Source organism: Osmia lignaria, chromosome 11 (assembly GCF_051020975.1).
Source record: "Osmia lignaria lignaria isolate PbOS001 chromosome 11, iyOsmLign1, whole genome shotgun sequence".
Taxonomy (NCBI): Eukaryota; Metazoa; Arthropoda; class Insecta; order Hymenoptera; family Megachilidae; genus Osmia; species Osmia lignaria.
In genome coordinates, this window is record NC_135042.1 from 5,294,128 (window position 1) to 5,314,331 (window position 20,204).

The 20,204-nt window shown below is 38.6% G+C and overlaps 2 protein-coding genes across 2 annotated transcripts in view; one reads left to right on the forward strand and one right to left on the reverse strand.

The window, feature by feature from the left end:
* The window catches only part of LOC117603741 (ras-related and estrogen-regulated growth inhibitor), a 157,035-nt gene extending 148,153 nt beyond the window's left edge, over positions 1 to 8,882 (forward strand). Inside the window, exons 12-14 of the transcript XR_013062966.1 lie at positions 6,780 to 7,036; positions 7,435 to 7,618; positions 8,188 to 8,882. The gene's annotated coding sequence lies outside the window, so the exon portion shown is untranslated. The remainder of the gene's footprint in view (positions 1 to 6,779; positions 7,037 to 7,434; positions 7,619 to 8,187) is intronic.
* The window catches only part of neur (E3 ubiquitin-protein ligase neur), a 60,354-nt gene extending 40,812 nt beyond the window's left edge, over positions 1 to 19,542 (reverse strand). Inside the window, exon 1 of the mRNA XM_034323157.2 lies at positions 19,401 to 19,542. Coding sequence (XP_034179048.2) covers positions 19,401 to 19,434 — 34 coding nt within the window. The 5' untranslated portion in view covers positions 19,435 to 19,542. The remainder of the gene's footprint in view (positions 1 to 19,400) is intronic.
* Between the last annotated feature and the right edge of the window lie 662 nt (positions 19,543 to 20,204).

Genomic DNA, 20,204 nt, shown 5'->3' on the forward strand with positions numbered 1-20,204 from the left:
GGCAGGTGCGTACGCGTGCCGGTCGTCCAATCGGGCATCGCCGTGTTTCCCCGTTCACCAAAGGCCTTCCTTGAGTCTTACCTGGCCAGGCGAGAGAGGTAGGACAAGGAAAGGTAGCTAAGAAACGAACGATAGGGACGGAGATAGACGGTGAAACGGACACACGGTGCACCTTGCGGCACCCGGTCTCGATTCCATTGACAGAATTCCCCTTGGCTGGTTACGTTTCCTCGCCGAGACGCAGCTCCTTCCGAAGAAGGCACGCTCGAATTAATTGCCGCGGATGGAACCGCTATATGGGCCACGCGTTTCCGCGCAAGCAATCGGGTGAATATTGTAATTTAATCGACTCGTTACGACGGTTTGCTGGTCCTAAGTAACGATTAAAATTAGTTCGATTTTTTCTACTTACTTGGAACTATATTCAGTAGAAAAAATAGAAAAAGCAGACGCAGACTTCTTTTGATTAAAAGATAAAATAGAGAAGAGGAGCTTTCTACTAATTTTGTTTTTTTGCTTTGGTCTTGGAAAAATTTAGAAGAAAATTTATGCATGCGAGAAGTGATTCAACTACCCCGAAGAACCAGTGGCCGCGAAGGAGACTGAGTTTACGAATGCGACAGGTGAAATGCGAGGCTGATCGATCGACAGGCATCGATCGGTAAACAAGAACACTCGTTCGATTCGTTTTTGTATACTTGATACATGCGACGATCATTTTACATACGGCTCGACAGTGAATTCACAAACAGGAACACAGAGGTGTCCCATTACGAATTATTAAATCAATGTATGTTATAAACAAATGATCTCTGTTTGTCTGATATTTAGATTCGAAAAAATTCCTCAACGATAGTAGGTGCTCTTCAAGATAAATTATGGATATGAAGTTTCAAAAATTACACCCCAAATTAATCTGTTAATTACATTGTATTTTCGTTTCGTAACCTGTTCGAAGTATAAAAAGTTGCTTCGTGTCACTGAATTACACCTTGCTAGCTTCATTATAATTTTGAGCACTTCATCATGATATTATATCCTTGTTTTCAACTTCGCAGCTGTTTCGAAGATACCGATCGCTCTGACGAGAAGTTGAACATTTGCAGGGAAATAAGGTGAAGTTAATGGGGGCTCGTTAAGAAATTAATTAATGAAGCAAATCAACCTTAACACGATTAACGTGAGTTCGTTGTAAATTAATTTCTGTATCTATAATTGACATATTCATAATATTTATTTATGAAGTAATGGAAGCAATATCAAAAATCCTCCATGGGTCACTAGTGACGACTTCTTCTCACGATATCATTTTTAATCAGGCTAATTTTTAACAAGGATCGAAATATTAATATAAAATTCTCTTTGTTATATAATGGATTACCATTCGTGAGTATTACCGAACTAATTTAGGGAAATTATAATTGATATTTTTATAAAAATATTAATTTTATTAATATTAGAATAAAATTGAATCAGATATTTATTTATAAAAATATAAATTATAATTTACATACATAATAATAAATTAATAAAATCTAATTAAATTTTATTGACATATACACAGCCGCAATTTCACAAGTTCAAAATTTCAACCGCGCGTCAGGTCGAACGAGCGTTCCGTATAGTAAATAAGTTTTTGTCTTTCATTTCGAGCAAGGAGCTCGAGGCGAACGGTCATAGTTGAACATTTGTATAATCTTATTACAAATGTCCATCCAGCTCTAGTTTTTGGTACATAACAGTAACAATAGGTAATTATTATTAACCCTTTCACTGCTATGAACCCATATATGCGTCCATAGTTTATTACTTGTATATCTTAATCGTTAAAAGTAAAATATCTGAATTCATTAAGCGGTTTTCAGTGGGTCATTAGTGACCACCTTCAAAATGATGACCCACGTAGAACCATATTTCTCATTTTTCTCCTTCAAACAACAAAATTCCTCGGAAAATATAAAAAGGAAGAAATTCTCAGTGGGTCACTCGACAGAAGAAGAAGCGATACCCTTTCGCTCGCACACAAAACACTGTTGAACGTCGATGAATATCGAAACGTACGAACGATTGTGTTTATGCCGTGCGTTCGCGTTTACTGTAAAGTATTTTTCCCTTATTCAGCCACGTTTGTTCCCTGAAGCACGATTAAATGCTGGTCTTGCCGACTTACCGTGAATACCTGTCCCTCTATGTGAATACCTAACGAACCGCTCTCTTACGAACTAAGGATGATCCGAGGTGGGAGACGAAACACCGACGTGACTCAACAAACGACTCCTTTTGTGCTGCTCTTCAGGACGATACCGAGGTAATGAACTTTGTTTAAACGACTGTTCGGTAAACCTGGCACGGAAACGCGGCACGTGCCGGCTCGTCTTCTTCTTTACTTTATCGTTTGTTTGCGGAATTCCGCGAGTTATTACGCGTTTTTTGGGGGGAGAATCCCTCTTTCGTGGGCTTCTTCGAGAATATCCTTTGCTTTATTATTATAAAGGAGAAGGAACGAATTTGAGACATCAAAATTTTAACAATCATTCTTGATAGATATAATTATTTTGTTTAACAAACGTTTTATTAAGCTTGCCTTATTATATTTAACATTCTGTTACGTTTAATTAATTATCATTAATGTTCTATTTTAGTTTTATTAGTTCTATTAGCTCGAATTTTTCATCAGTTAGAAAAAGCGAAACGAACAGAAGTTTTAATACTTATATTTATATAACACATTCCGCATGAAATTCCCCAAATTTCTATGCCTGATTTTTCTATTTACGATTATTCTGATACGGAGAACTACCCAAGTGTTACATTCACTTATTAATGAAACTTTGCCAGCTTGTAGAGCTCGTCGAGCTGAACACGCCTATACCCCGTTTCGTGGGCAGACGACTGATTGTTTAAAAGATATTAATAATTAAAGTTAGACAAAATAGAATATAGAATTTTAGTTTAGAATTATATAGAATTTTAGTTATTCAAAAAGAGACAAATTATTATTAAAAAAAAAAATAAAAAAAAAAAATGGGGACCAAGGATTTGAACCGCGGACCTTTAGATTGCGAGTCATATGTATAACCACGGAGCGGATCCATGACTCGCAATCTGACGGTCCTCGGTTCAAATCCTTGGTTCCGAACAATTTTTTTTTTTTTTTTTTTAATGGTAATTTTTATGTAATAGTTATTCAAAAAGAGACAAATTATCATTAAAAAAATAAAAAAAATGTTGGGAACCAAGGATTTGAACCGTGGATCTCTAGATTGCGAGTTGTATGTGTGAGTTTGTCATACTTCAGAATGTAAGGAGTAACTAACTGTAATTATTAATATCTTTTAAACAATTAGCCGTCTGCCCCCAAAAGGGGGTACAGGCGTATTCAGCTCGACGAGCTTTACTAGCTGGCAAAGTTTCATTAATAAGTGAGTGTAACACTTGGGTAGTTCCCCTTGTGAGACTCTGTGCATCTAAAAATAAAATAACTATCTCGTATTCGTATCCTCTCCTCTACCAATCAAGATGAACACTTCCAAAATGAATTTTCTCCGTAAAAGTTTGGGATTTCGGATAAACATCAGGTCGATCTATCAGGAATCGAAGTTAGAAGTTCGCCTAAACAGGCGGGCAGCCTCTCTAGAATAGTTTCTGCTCGTCGACGCAACAGGCTTTGAACGTAAAGCAGAAACGTGCGTGCACGCGCGGCATACGATCGAGGAAACGCAATTTCCACACGTCGCAGATCAAAGCGAAACTGTTTCAATGCGTGCTCCAAACACTCCGCAGACGGTCCTCGAGTGGATCGAGGAGGGAACCAAGTTTCGAGTGGAAGAAGATAAAAAAAAAAGAGAAGAAATAATAGACAAGAAGGGGAAAAAAGAAGCGGAGTATCAGAGTTCTTTCGACGAGCACTCTTCAGTACGCTCTTCTGATCCCGATCCTCGATACGGATGTACGATAACTAGGATTTTGCGAATTTATTTTCTTTTCGTACGTAAATTAAAAATAACGAAAGTACTTTTTATAACGAATACGTTAGGTTTATTGCAAATTCTCGTTACACTCTTCATTCGCATCTCATATTCCAGAAACCAATCATTCTCCTTGCAACCCTACAATCAATTTATAAATGCTTACTTTATCGAAGGATTTATTTTGCTTCATCTCGTTTGTCCGGTCTATGTAAATTGAGAATTAGCAGCACTTACCTGAAACAAAAAAGAAAAGAAATTTTTCATTCATCGTTGGTTAAAATTCTTCGCCATAAACGTTACCGTAGAAATTTCGTGAAATTTCAACCCCTCGTTCCCCAAATAAATCAATCCTGTCCAGGAGCATGAAATACGGCTTTTCTCGCGGGGGACACCCGAACAAGGGGGGGAGCGAATGAAAAATTCAACGTGCAACAGGCGAGTGTCCTGGGGTTGAAAAGGTAAAAACATCTGGCGCCAGGGTGGCTCCTCGTGCACTGTATCGGAATTTCCGAAGGGGAGCTCTAGTACGAATATATTTGAATAAAACCAAAGGTGCTGCCATGCATTCTCCCCTCTATTTCTCCAATTTCGACATCATCCCTTGGAACCAGCTGAAAGAATCCTGATTCTAAAATCACCCTGTCGCTATTCCAGGATACTGGTCAATGCTCTTCATCAAACACAATGAACACTATGAATAGACATAGTGTAATTAAAAAATTGTTAGGTAAAACTTTGTTTTAGTAGGCTAAAAAGGGGAGGAGGTCCCAATTGTTGAATTTTAGACAAAAATAGAGAGAAGAAATACGACGAAGTGATGCACCGGGGTCATAAATGCAAGTAAACGTAAAACAGAATTTCAGCATGTGGTACCCAGGTGTCAATTTGACCCTAGAGATTCTCTCCGTGAAAATCCCAGGTGTTTGAGGTGGTTACAATAGTCACCGGATTGAACCCATTGATTTTGGCGAGCACTGATCATACAGAAGGAACACAGATGTCTGCCAGAAGTTGAGCGTGAAGAAAGACTTATTTTATTTTATTTTATTTTATATATTTCAGCTTTCATATATTTTCTTTTTATCTATGGAAAATGAAGTTTGTGATAATTATGTGGGATTAAATTTTTCGCGTGATATCAGCTGTCTATCGAACCCTCCCTTTTCCACGAGGCAACTGCTACCTCTACTCCAATGAAGTTTGTAGAGTAACCGAGTAGCCACGTGGCTTATCGACAGGAAATAGCCTTTTTTTTGTTTCATTAACCATCCTGCATGATGCAGTTTGGAAATTCGATACATTAACGGATGTTTAAACATCTCCACGATCAATCTTTTGGAGGGTATGTATGTTTTATTAGAGGGTGAACGTTGCCCTTTCTAGCTTTTAATTTTTATAATTGATAGCTTCTAATTTTTTTTCCATTTGTGAACAGTGTAACTTCCTATTCGAAAAAATTGTAATTTTACTACCCTCGGAGTTTATCACATTTTTCTATTCAACTTAGTAAAAGTAATAGTCCACCAGTGGTCTCGTTTGCGAGATCGTAGACGAATAATAACCGTCGAAGAGCAGTCGATAACGAAATTGATGATTTTATTCGAGGACCCCGCCTTCTATCAATTTTTAAGGGGCCCCATTTGATGGCACCTCTTCTTTGTCAGATAATAGCTTATAAAAGGTTGCACAGGAGTAACAGGTTGCAGAGGATACGACGAAGCACCGTTTCTGCTACATAATTAAAGAGTTCGAGGGTTCTTCAAAAGAGGATCCTTAATTCTCGAACAAAAGGTGTCTACCTTTGCCAACTTCCATCCCGTGCAATTTGCATAATTGTGTAATTATGATGGTAACACAATTTGACAACTTGCCGAGCTCGATGACTTCTCCTCACGATATCATTTTTAACCAGACTAACTCTTAACAAGGATCGAGATATTATTATAAAATTCTCTTTGTTATATAATGAATTACCATCCGTGAGTATTACTGAACTAATTTAGGATAATTATAATTGATATTTTTATAAAAATATAAATTTGATTAATATTAGAATAGAATTGAATCAGATATTTATTTATAAAAATATTAATTTTATTAATATTAGAATAGAATTGAATCAGATATTTATTTATAAAAATATAAATTATAATTTACATACGTAATAATAAATTAATAAAATCTAATTAAATTTTATTGACATATACACAGCCGCAATTTCACAAGTTCAAAATTTCAACCGCGCGTCAAGTCGAACGAACATTCCGTATAGTAAATAAGTTTTTGTCTTTCATTTCGAGTCAGGAGCTCGAGGCGAACGGTCATAGTTGAACTCAGAGTATAAAGGTGTTTGAAGGCATCCAGTGTATAATTTTATTACAAGTGTCCATCCGGGTCCAGTTTTCAGTACGTAACAGTAACAATAGGTAATTATTATTAACCCTTTTACTGCTATAAACCCATATATGCGTCCATAGTTTATTTCTTGTATATCTTAATTATAATCAAATAAAAGTTATCAAAGCATATTACTAATTACACACCATATTTAATGAGATTATAATAATGTGATAAAACAATGGAAAAAAAGATGAAAAAATAAATTCAATAATGAAATAAAATTTAAAAAAAAATAAAATGAAAACTGTTATTGATTTAATTCTTATTTCGTACAAATACAATGTTTAAGCCTAGAGTACTCAGCAGTAAAAGGGTTAAAAAAAATATCTGAATCGTTGGAAATATTATAAGAATATGGAACAATGATCCAGTTTGTTCAAGATAATTTCATTAAGCGGTTGTTGCCAGGTGGAGGTGCTCTTCCTCGTAGTCAGAGAATGTCAGCTGCCTCCTGGGGTCTCTCGCCGCGTACAAGCCAGACGCCATTGTTCGATCAACAATACTGAACCGAACCGCTCACAACATATATCCCATTCATTTCATCCACCCACTTTATGCTACCCCCGTGCCCACCCCCGACGGATAAAGGGGGAAACAAGGGGTCAACGAGGATGAAGAAAACGTCATGTCCGTTCGTTCTGCGGAAGAAGCCGTCACCCTCTTCGGTAAACCCCTTTTTTTTTCCATTGGTTTCTTCAAAGTCCACCGTGGCTTATGGGGGCTCCCTGTTCGTGACAGTTTTTTTTTCTCTCTTTTTTTTAGCTTACTCTGGAGAAGTGGATGGAAATCTTGTTTTAATGAATCGAGAGAGTAATTTGCTCGATTAAGAGATATTTTATTTTATTGAAAAATCCTGTTTTTATTATTTAGGTGGTTTCAAAATTTATTTTATTTTTATTTTATTGAAAAATTCTATTTTTATTATTTGGGTGGTTTCAAAATTTATTTTATTTTTATTTTATTGAAAAATTCTAGTTTTATTATTTGGGTAATTTCAAAATTTATTTCATTTCCAAAATTCTACTTCGACAAAATATTAATTAGGGAACATTCTCAACGACAGGTAGACTCGAAAGGTACCTGAAACCTTGCGGTGGATTGCACTGGCTTCTTCAACAACTGAAAACGTGTCTGGTGTCCTTTGGCTTTGTTCGAAAGAAGGAGCCGAAATCTGTGCACCACGTGCCTCGAAGATCCTCCGGTCAATGAAGCGGAAAAACCGAGATCAGGATCCTGACATTTTTCAGGTAACGACAGTGCTACCGTTTTTATTCTCCCTTTCTTTACAATTCATCCCTCGTGAGGTCGTCTTGGATCTTTGATATCGTTACGGATGATATACAGGGTAAATCAGATAAAGTGTTACAAGCTATTATTCCGGAGACTATAGCTATTGACCTAGTTTTTTTTTTTTAATTAAATGTACGATTACGTGGTGTATGAAAATTTTTTTAAAAATTATAACGTCGATTTATTCTGACCCCATGGTAGCCATTTTAGAAAAATTGTTTATACTTTATAATATATAATAATATAAAATTGTTTATAATTTAAAAACAGAATTAGACCGATAACTACTATATTTTCCGAGATAATAATTTGTAACACTTTATCTGACTCTCCTGTATAACATATATCTTCGTGATTTAGAATTTTTAGTGGGTCATTTCTTATAGAATATCAGAAAATTAAATTTCTCTGTTAGAGGATCAAATATCCAATGACAAAATCATCCATTTATTTTTCCAAAATAAACGATCTAACATGAATAAGCCCCTCGTCGACTCTCCTACTCATCTAGACATCTTCCCGACAGAATGTCCCATCAGAATGACCAATCCTTGAAGTCCATCAGTTGCTTTCCGATGGGAAAACCAACGATTGCTGTTAGACCATAAAATCAACGGATCGTTAAGATCGATTGTCCGGATGTTTACGACTTCAGGAACAAACGGTGAGCCATCGGAACCCCATGGACGACAATGGACACTGGTCACTCGGCAACGAACGATCCTATTGTCTTTCGACCGGCGGCACAAAGAAGATGGTTCAAGTATCCAGGCGAATTGGCTGATAAATTAGGTTAATCGAGAATCGTGTTTTTTTTTTTCCCCTCCCTAAAATGATTTTTATCGGTCGGACAATACGCGGTCACGCAACATGGCCCCGTTAATAAAGTGGAAAGAAGCAACTCTGTTCACGAGCAGCTTGGCACGTGCCAAACAGTGTCAGCTGGTAATGATCGGCGAACGGTACCCATACGATGCCCGACAGCTTTTTATCTCGTAACAATATCTCCTGGTATTTCGAAAACGTTCGTACCGGCTACCAGAGGTGAAAGGGATTCCGTGTATATCGAGGTAAACCGAGAGGGAAAAGTGGAAGGGAAGAAGAAAATTGTAAACGTAAAATAATTTAGAAAATAAGTTTTTTATTAAGTTCAAACTTGATACATTGTACATTGTACATTTAATAAAATTGTTTCAATCATTCGCTATATTTTTCAATTAAAAATTTCTTTAATTACACTATTGTCCAAATCTTCTCTCCATTCCCCGAATGATGCAGCCAGAAAAATAAAAGGACAGTTCAATGCTCCCCGACTTCTAAAGTGCACCTCAATCTCCTTCTCTCCTCCTCCTTCTTCCCGTCATCGTCATCATCGTCTTAAGTGTCTCCTACACCCTGTATTTATCCCTTCCATCGTACCGGTATAGCCACGCGCCACGATGTTCCATTCCTTTCTCGCCAACAGCTTCACCGTCCTCGCTTGCATGCATGCAACACACACTCCCTTTTCTCTCCCTCCGACCTTATTCCCAGTCCTCTTTCTTTCACTCTGCTGCTCCTTCTCTTGGCTCTGAAATTTTCAACATCTGTCGAGCCTCCTACCACCCTTAATACATTCACTTGGTAACAACGCCATCCCCGTTTCTCGGCTGCTTCCTGTGATCTCGAAATCCCAGGATCACCGAACTGGATGGTAGCAGTAAAAGAGAGGTTAGGTTTTACATCCCTACACCACTTACATCCCTGTATTACTTACATTACTGTATACCTTACATCCCTGAATTCTTGATATCCCTGCCTCCCTTAGATGTCTGCATTCCTTACACCCTTGCTTTCTTTATATACTTGCATCCCTTACATCTTTGCACCTTTACATCTCAGCATCCCTTATACTCCTCCATTCCTTACATTCTTACTTTCTTTATATCTATGCATCCTTTACACCTCTACTTCTTTTATATCTCTGCAACCCTTATACCCCTGCATTACTTACACCCTTGCTTTCTTTATATACTTGCATCCCTTACATCTTTACACCTTTATATCTCAGCATCCCTTATACTCCTCCATTCCTTACATTCTTACTTTCTTTATATCCCTATATCCTTTACACCTCTACTTCTTTTATATCTCTGCAACACTTATACCCCTGCATTCCTTACACCCTTGCTTTCTTTATATCCTTACATCCCTTACATCTTTGCACCCTTTACATCTCCGCATCCCTTATATCTCTTTATTCCTTATATTCTTGTATCGATGTAAGCTCTTTTTGAGTAAGAAATCGTTACAAATTTAGTTCCTTTTTTTGCCACCAGAGGGCGCTGATTCGAGGTCGAAATTTTAGTTCACATTTTTCCCGCTAGAGGGCCAAAATTGCTGCGTGATTTAGTTCCTTTTTCCGAAACCAGATGGCGCTGACTCGAGGTCGAGATTTTAGTTCACATTTTTGCCGCTAGAGGGCCAAAATTGCTGCGTGATTTAGTTCTTTTTTCCGAAACCAGATGGCGCTGACTCGAGGTCGAGATTTTAGTTCACATTTTTGCCGCTAGAGGGCCAAAATTGCTGCGTGGTTTAGTTCCTTTTTCCGAAACCAGATGGCGCTGACTCGAGGTCGAGATTTTAGTTCACATTTTTCCCGCTAGAGGGCCAAAATTGCTGCGTGGTTTAGTTCCTTTTTCCGAAACCAGATGGCGCTGACTCGAGGTCGAGATTTTAGTTCAGATTTTTGCCGCCAGAGGGCCAAAAATGGTGCATGGTTTAGTTCCTTTTTCCGAAACCAGATGGCGCTGACTCGAGGTCAAGATTTTAGTTCACATTTTTCCCGCCAGAGGGCCAAAAATGGTGCATGGTTCAGTTCCTTTTTCCGAAACCAGATGGCGCTGACTCGAGGTCGAGATTTTAGTTCACATTTTTGCCGCCAGAGGGCCAAAAATGGTGCATGGTTTAGTTCCTTTTTCCGAAACCAGATGGCGCTGACTCGAGGTCGAGATTTTAGTTCACATTTTTGCCGCCAGAGGGCCAAAAATGGTGCATGGTTTAGTTCCTTTTTCCGAAACCAGAGGGCGCTGATATCAGGGATGTAAGGTATAAAGGATATAAGATACAAGGATGTAAGGTACAAGGATGTAAGGTATAAAGGATGTAAGATACAAGGATGTAAGGTATAAAGGATGTAAGGTATAAGGGATGTAAGATACAAGGATGTAAGATACAAGGATGTAAGGTATAAGGATGTAAGGTATAAAGGATGTAAGGTACAAGGATGTAAGGTATAAAGGATGTAAGGTACAAGGATGTAAGGTATAAAGGGTGTAAGGTATAAGGATGTAAGGATTTAAGATATAAGAGGTACAAGGATATAAAGAATACAGAGATATGAGGAATACAGGGACACAGGATACAGGATACAGTGATACAGGGATGTAAGGAATACATGGACACAGGGATATAAGTGGTACTGAGATACAGGAGTGGTCTTCGCAAGGTCCATAAAGGGGGATGAAATAATAAATAATTGAAATGTGGTGGTTCCTACGAGGCCTATAAGTGTATTATAAAAATAATACATACCAGGCACGGGTGGATCTTGACCCATAAAGAAGAATAAAATAATAAATAAAATGGATGATCAGACGAAGCCCACAAGAGGGGTAGAATCATAAATTTCATCCCCCTTGTACGCTTATTAAATAATAAGCTAAGAAAATAAATAAAATGCATTAAATAAACTGTGGAAATAAATTAAAGGTATACCTATGTCTGACAGGTAGATCCGTATCCCTCGGCGGTCGCTATAAGACTGACTAGGGTTCACCTCGTTCTAGGTCTTTTTCATATTGAGAAGTAAATACTTCGCTTTAATTTAAGTTTGATCGAAATTAAGTAAATTATCTAAATAATTCGGAATGGAAATTCAGTAAATTAGATGATAACACAGTTGCTGCTTTAAAATGATTTATTTATCAAGGCGTATGAAGTGAATACAAGTTTGACAAACAATTATTTTAATAATTTCTTGGTCTTTTTGTATCTGTAGTCACTGGACCCGGCACATCTGCCCATTCGTGGCAGGTGGCGACTTATCCGCTTCTCTTCAACTCTCTCCTTAACCGCTCCAAGACCTTTTCATCTTTATCCGTTCCGTGGTTCATCGATATCTTTCCTCTTGTTCCATCTCGGCTGGCTCTTTGAGCCACGCGACAATACCGCGGCAGGCGCGTGTCAGCGTTCCACACCAAGAGAAATGTCGTGTGCCGTGCAAAATGACCGAAGGCACTGTAAGGACTCGCAATTATTAATCATTAAAATTATATACTTCAAAACCGTCTGGGACGTGTACAAGAATTACTCCAGCAGCCACGACACTTTGTATTCTTTTACAATCAATTTAGATAAAGAATATTAATAAAACGTTTATATGGTCGTATTCAATAAACTTTAAGCTTCAATTTCATATAAGGTAAGTATTATTTTAAAATACTTTTATGTCATGAAATTGTATCAGACTGAAAGTATCTCAGAATTGATCATCGCTTGCTAGAATTGGCAATCAGCCATTTTGTATTATAATTACCGATGAATCATTTATATAGCAAGTTTCAGAGAACTTTAAGCTTGCATTTGATATATAATGAGTGTCATTTCGTGACACTTTTATGTCATGAAATGTCGCTGATCTACTTGTTTTATCATTCAATCTATCAATTCTATCGGCAGGAATGATTAAATATCCCCTGGGTAATATACAGGGTAATTATACGCATATTAAAATAAATGAATCACATTCTGGATAAATGAAGAAGCAGCAAATCGATGTACTTCGCAAGCAGGCTCGTGCTCGTCGTTATTACGAGCTTAACAAACAGGTGGTTGTAAAAAAAGCCTTTCTCCTCGAGTCATTCGAGGTATGCAAGCCACCTCGATACAACGCTCGCTCGTATTTACAACGAAGCAGCAGGTGCCGATCAATTTCATGTCCACCGTACAATACCCAATATTTACTTCAGCTGAAAATAATGACATAGAAACGCGAAGACACCGGGTAGATTGAAGTCGATGTTGGTTAAAAAAGAAAACGTGTAATAAATTAATTTTTGCAATCGTCGTGTAGTTTCTTGAACCCCTTTACCTAGCCGGCTTCCAAAACGGACCTTTGCACGGTTATTTCCTGAGAAAAGAAAAGAGAGCCACGTCGAATCCTTATTATAGCCGAGTGAATGCGAAATGCAACGCGATCTGGGCCGATGCACCCTTTCGTGGTACAATGCACCCCCTCAACGTCACGAATACCATCATCCTCTCATCCTTTATTTTCTTCACGGACAATACCAGACACGATCGAGCCTCGTATGAACGTCATAGAATTACCAGATGAGAGATACAATTCTTTAAACCCATCGAAGACTGAATAATTTCCTTGCGAAGACAGCTGATGCTTGCCAATTCAGATCGATCAACTACGAACGGGTTCCATACAATTTTTCTGATAAATAAGAAATGTATATCTATTTTAATTTCTCGGGTCTGTCGATGGTTATTCGTACTTCGTTTCACGAGTGTAAATATCCTGCGACGCAGAGGGTGCAAATTCTTTGAACTACGATCAAGGGGTTAATTTCGAGCCATTACTGCTTGTCCAAGGGGCATGTGTTAACTTTCCCAGTGTTTGTTCCAACAACTTCGATGAGTCAATGAGTTATGACATTTGTAATGTGTCCAGTCGAGTTGCAACCCTTTGCGAAGGGTGCTGCTTTCGAAAAAAGTGTGCAAAAAAAGTGTGCATTAAACCAAGCCACCCTAAGTGTGTCCGAGACATCTGGGTGTACACACGTGCCAATAATAAAACTACTAAATAATAATTAATATTTTGATGATAACATCGAATATACAGGGTGAGTTTGATAAAGTGTTATAAAATATTATCTGGGAAACTATAGCAGCTATCGGCCTAATTCTTTTCTTAAATTAAATTTATCTAAAATAAATATTTTATACTAATTTTTTTTATTTTTAACCCTTCTAATTTCAACCCCAGCTATCGGATGAATTCTCAATAAATTCGACGTTTGAAAACCGAGCGAGACAATAACCGGATACGTTCAGGGTTATTCTTCTCGTTTGAAAGAAGCCAGAAACTCGGTACGAACAGAAAAAAAAAAAAAAAAGGAACCCATGAGCGAGTTTGAATCCTTTGATAAAACGGGGGAGGTTAGCCACGAATCCTCCGCCCCTGACGGCGTACAAATTTTTCCTCGAAGGGTTCGCGACTGCACCCCATCAAGTTTGTCGAAAGGGTGGTTCCTATAATTGCGAGGGTTACCGTCGTCATCCCTTAACGAGGGATAAAAGTCTTTCGCAATGCTATTTTACCTTCTTTCACCCTCGCCAACCCTCGGGCCGCGCGACGATCCTGACATTTGCGCGAACGATGGAAACGCGGCTTAATTGAGGCAAAGGCAGCCCTCGCATAATTAATCGCGAGCAAAAATAAAGGCGGCGACTTCGATTCATTTCTCAAAATTATAATAACAAAATATTTCCTAAAATATTTCCAAATTGGAGAAATTTTCTCTCCACCTTGTACGTTATATTTGTAAGCGACGGTAATTAAAGATCGCTTTGAATTGTTAAATGATGGCAGAGAATAGAATATTCCTAGCCGAACGGAGATACAAGAGCGAGATGCCACGGTGAAATATGCGTTCTGGTCGCGGCCATTAAAAACGGAAACCGCGAACTAGACAGCCGCGAAACGACGACAGGGAGAAAGGAAGGGGGGAGGTTCCTAAAACGTCGTTCCCTCTTAAAATTAATCCGCGAGGGTTGCAAATAGCCTGTTTGACGAGCGGCCAATTCTGCCGTGCGAATCGCGTGGATGCCACTTCTCTGCGTACTTTCGCCTATTCTAACCAACAGAACACTGGCAAGAGGAAACGAGAAGAAAGAAACGTAGACCATTGCTGTACCAGCAATTTTTAGCCCAACCAACAATTACTCTCCTCGATTTCCTTTTTTTTTTTCATTCAAAACTTTCATCTCAAACTTGTAGGAAACTGGGGCAAAATAAAATATTAAAAATTCTTTAATTACCCAGTTTAAAATGTACATGTTATAGTGCTTGGAATGATGGATTTGTGATAGGATTAATATATGAAGAAATGTTAATAAAAATGAATTTCAAGTCAACATGGTAGATTTAAAATTGAACGAGGAACGAAAAGCGAAGGGGTCCTATCAACGCGCATAGCCTCTCGGTTCGCGCCCCGTGGCACGAGAGGAACCTTTTCCAATTGACGTCATAGACGCACTCTTTTACCCTTTTTTTTCCTCCCCCTTTCGTCCTCGCTGGCCCCACCATTCTGCGTGCAACGGGTTAAGAATACAGCGTTGCGGGATTACTTTCGTCCCGTGTGTTGCAACGTTCTGCACTGGGAATAGCCGGTGGCCAGGGCTGAATTAACGGCCGTTCTATCGAGACTATACATATATCCGTGTTTTCTGCTCCTCATCGTCGTCGACGAACGAACGAACGAATTCTACGCTTTCGACATTCTTTTCCATCGACCAGCCACGCCGTTCGCGCTACCGTTTCGTTCTCGCTTTCGATTTCTCGCCTCGACGATTTTTTTCACCAACTTCCGCTATTTTCTACACCGCGTTACGATATGCATTTCAATCTGATGAGTTAAACGCCATGAATATAAAGAGCATCATTGATTTTTGAGAAATTTTTGGAAATATCAATTATTTTGGTAGGATAAATTGGCTGAAGTAAATTAAAACAAAGTTGGAATATTAGAAATAATATTTAATAAATTAATAAATTATTTTAATAATTTTAAGAAATAAAATGTTACTGTTTTCCCTGCCCTCTCCTAAATAATTATTTTCCACTTCAACCTACCCCTATTTTTATAAACTAAAAAGAAATGATATTTATTATGTAATAATTCTAAAAAAATAGATAGAGATAGAAGGAAACGCACACAAAGAGCCATTGAATTTATGAATCGGAAAACGTGCGGGATACGATTAAAAGGTGTGTAAGAAATCCGTGTATACCGCGTCCAAAAATATCCTATCGCGTCAAGATACGCGTAAGTACACGTGAGCCAGTATCTCGCATAGGAAAAGGAACACGTGTGCACGGGACGCGTGGTTCAACTATGCATTATGCCAACACCACATACGTATTTCCGTGTTCACACGGGCCATCGTCCTCGCAGCCGTCTACCACTTCCGTCTGCGAATGTTGACATTCCCTGATACACTGGCTAAAAGCAATTTTCGATTCGCGAATTAAAAAGAAAACCTTTTACACCTCGTTCAAATTCTTTCGCTTTCGATGCGACCTACATTCTAAACGGCTACTCGAAACGAAAAATAAAATTTTCAGTCGGTTCGATTTTTCGTAAATTAAAAAATTTTAATTAGAGCGAAAGTAATTATTCCCTTTGGAAACCGTGACGTCTGGAATAAGAATGATAATAATGACCAAGACACGTTTCGAGAGGAACGAAGGAATTCGATGAGAGCCAGCCGTCTCGTTAACATATCTAATCGATATCACCTTTGCTACGCGGCTGACTAATTACCGGCGGAAACACGGACGTCGACGGGGTCAAAGGTAAGACTTCCGGGGAGCGACGAGGAAAGCTCGTAGACGATGCAGCGACTGGGGTTCAGGGCAGCGACCCAGTTCTCATATGTATTTATACCAGAAGACGCTATGCCGGCTGCGTGTGGCCATTTTGGAGTGGCCAAGATGGAAAGAGAGGAAATGGTGGACAAGAGAGGGACACGATGAAAAGAGTGCCGTCTCGTGCGTCACGAGACGTGCTACGGGGGCTAATGAATCTCGATATTTAATTCCGACCGTGCGGGAAAACCGACTCCCGCTGAGGACAATGTTAAACGAAATCAAGTAATTTTATCACGAATACCATCGAGTTTTATTTTACTTTCAACGAAACGGATAGGAAACCTACGAGAAGGTGCCTAAACAAATACCATGTTATTACGTAACTCCGAGGCGAATTAATTAGGAATTTTCTCAAGGGAAAAATGGTTCTAAAGTTGGAGAACTTTTCGAGGGAAATTAAACGCGGAGGGAAGTTTGCGAAACTTAGTTATCGACTGCAGAGAGAAGTTTTACAGCTGGTCGCTGGACTAGGAAGTTGAGAAAATAAAGCGAGAACTTCCGTCGAGATTTATGATCGATCGAGTACACGTGTCTTTAGGAAATGAAACAGAGAGACTTGAAATTTTCTTTCATCGCGAACTTTTCAATTTTACGTTCGATCCTTTGTGTACCGCGAAGATTAGAAATTATCCTCGCGTGTAGATTTTCTGAAATGGAAAAATGGAATCTCAGCTGCGAGATCCTCCCACGCAATTTCGACCAGCTGATCTCGATTCTTTGCCGAGGCTTGGATTGAAAATCTCACAATGAGCTGCCTTTAAAGTTCACCACTTTTGTGTCGCTAGAGGGTGAAAGAAAATCGGGAGAACGTTGCTTGCGATTTAAACCTGGAGAAGAAAAAAAAAGAGAAGGTAGAAGATTTCGTTGTGCAAGAGTCGATGGCGCAAATCGAAAGAAGGTAACAACAACAACCTGAGCTGACGGTCTTTTGTTCACTTAGGACGAAGGACAACCGTCAGGTAGGTTTTTGGAAAAACGAAAGGACCGATGGCGAGTCTGGAAAACATTTGTAAAAATTTACAGACTTTTTGGAAGATCGATAAATTCCTCCCAACGCACCGTCACGCGACCGACAATCTCGGAACCATCAGAATGGTTCGCTGTCCACCGCAGAAGGATTTCTCAGTGGACCTGCAATCGCGGTTTGACGAAAAGTCGGCTCAAGATTCGGAGCCGTGTGTCTGCCATATGACAATAACATCTGTGGCCCACGCCAAAGGTACGCGTACCTGCGCCGCGGACCATCTTGCAAGCCGGACCATACGAAACGAAATCGAAAGGTGTTCCCCGTGGAGGACGCGACGGGAAACGCAGCTGGCAAAATATTTGCACGGTAGGGGAACCTCTCGTCTTGCGGTTCTCCTAATTCCCCCCCCCCCCCCCCCGATTAATTATCCCGATTTCATATTCGTTCGTCAAAATGATTCGAGGAAAACGATTGAGAGATTCTCAGAGTCAGGGTAATTTGGGAGAATTTTTTTCTATGATTCTATGATTTAGTATCCTACTGTTAAATGCATTTTCAAATATTATTTCATATACCTATTTTTATTACTCTTGTCTATTGAGACCTCCAGCTGTTGTTTATTGTACTAATCTACTGATTGCAATATGCTGCTCCTTGTTTGCTTCTTTAATTATGGACTCTGGGATAATTGATCGAAGGTGTGGAATTTGGTCGGGTTCGATGAAGTCTTTTGTTTGGCTAGACAACAAAAATGTTCAAATATATTGGGTTTGTTTCGTTTAATAAATAATAAATGAAATGGAAAATTGAATAGAAAATAGAAAACAGAAATAGAAATAGAAAAATAGAAATAGAAAAATATAATAAAAAATTTGAAAAACAATTATCTTACTTCTTCATCTATCAAAGTATTTTCAATATTTTATTTAACAATAATTTAAACTATGCAATGATACAAAATAATTCCGTCATTACCGACCAGGTAAGTTACCATGTGATAATTCGTGACAGATGTCGCTTACCTGCAGTCGCTTCTGAATACCGACGGTCGGTAATAAAGGAAACTGATGGTTACAATTGAAATTAAAAAACAAATTTTTCACATTTTCAACAGAGAATAATAAATTCAATTAATTACAATCATAGCAGAATACCCAATTTTTAATAGAATCCCTTAATGTTTGCTATTTTATTTGTTAAAGTCTTAATAAAAATTTAGTATTATTGCATAGAATAAACTTTTACTATTTCTATACTATTACTATAATTAACACCTCTATTTTGCAAAGTAATGAGTGATTTAGAATCGACTGTGATCATTCTAGATCCGTTTAAATACATATGAACAATACGTTGATCGTTCTCATTTGTGTTCGAATGATTCGATATCTGTGGAAAATTACATAAAAATTTAGATAATTCAACGCGAGTAGGATGGTTTTAACAAACGACAAAAAAAAGAAGAAAGTTAATGCAAATACACGGTTGGTATTGTTGACGCGAATGTATACGATTTAACAACAATTATAAGAAAATGAAAAAGACTATCAGCTTGTTTCGACTGAATTTGAAAAGAACACTAGGACGATAACGATCGTTTTGCGCAGATTCGACCACTGCAGTAAGAAAATCTACAATCGATGAAGGCTAAACAAGATAATCTAAATGTTGTTTAAAGAGAGAGAGCATTCAATAAACAAACGATATAAAAAGCACGATAATGCAGCGTAACGTAATGACACGAGAAACGTATCAAGTAAAACGATTTCGGTATTGTCGTTGCATCGGTGTACCAACTGACATAACCTCAAATTGACCGCGAACCTGAAGGTGCATATACCGAAAAGAAAACTGGCGTTGTTTCGAGGAAAGCACAGTCACGTCGAGAAGGTTCGCATCGGAAACGACGCAATGCCACGAAAAAAGTCAACGAAACTTGCGCAGGAGCTGGCAGCAAAGTCAAGAACCCTCGCAGTTGACACATGTCAAGCGTGCAGTGCAACTCGAAAAAACGTCCGAGCTACCGACAACACACAATTACGAATACGGATGTAAAATCGACACTCACCGCTGTGCCCGGTGTTGCTCGACGACTGGCCCATTATTCTTATGCCGACGGCGATGGCAGGCACGAGATAAAGCACTCGGTGATCGCGGTGGACTTACGTGAAAAAGCGGACGCATGAGTGCGCGAGAGACCGACACATTTTTTGAAAAATACTATCACATCGTGTACCCGCAGTGTCGCTACGACAGAGACGGACGGCCGCTTCGAAGCAACGAGGTGATTGGCCCGCGTGATCCTGCGCATGCGCGACCCGCGAATTTTTGAATCCGTTTATCCCTCGTTATCTTCTACTACCTTGCGCATAACTAACAATATAATACCCAATTTGAACGGTCTATTATTTAACTAACGATGAAAATAGTTAAAAAATTAAGTTCCTCGTTCTGTTCGATTAACAATAACACCATATAAAATGAATACAAGATAATAATTAAAATAAAACATGACCCACCTACGCGAACACAGAATTACTAAGTTCCAGACAATTATACGCACCCATTTCACAACTGCACCCACAATTCGCGTGCTGCGAGCTCGCATTTTATCATTTCTCGCAAAATAGAATCACGCGATTATAGTCTGTTGTTCTATTTCACAACGTCTCTTTGGAGATCCCAGTTGGGTCTCAACTTGGTCACCAAAATGACTTACTAACCTTTGAATGCCGCAATCAAATGTTAAAAGTAATTTTTTTAAATTTCACTGTCTAATTTTAATCACCTTTTTACGCGATTTGGGTCACAATTAACCCCGTCCATTTTTTAAAAATTACAAGATCCACGCAACACGGTCGAACGTAGAATT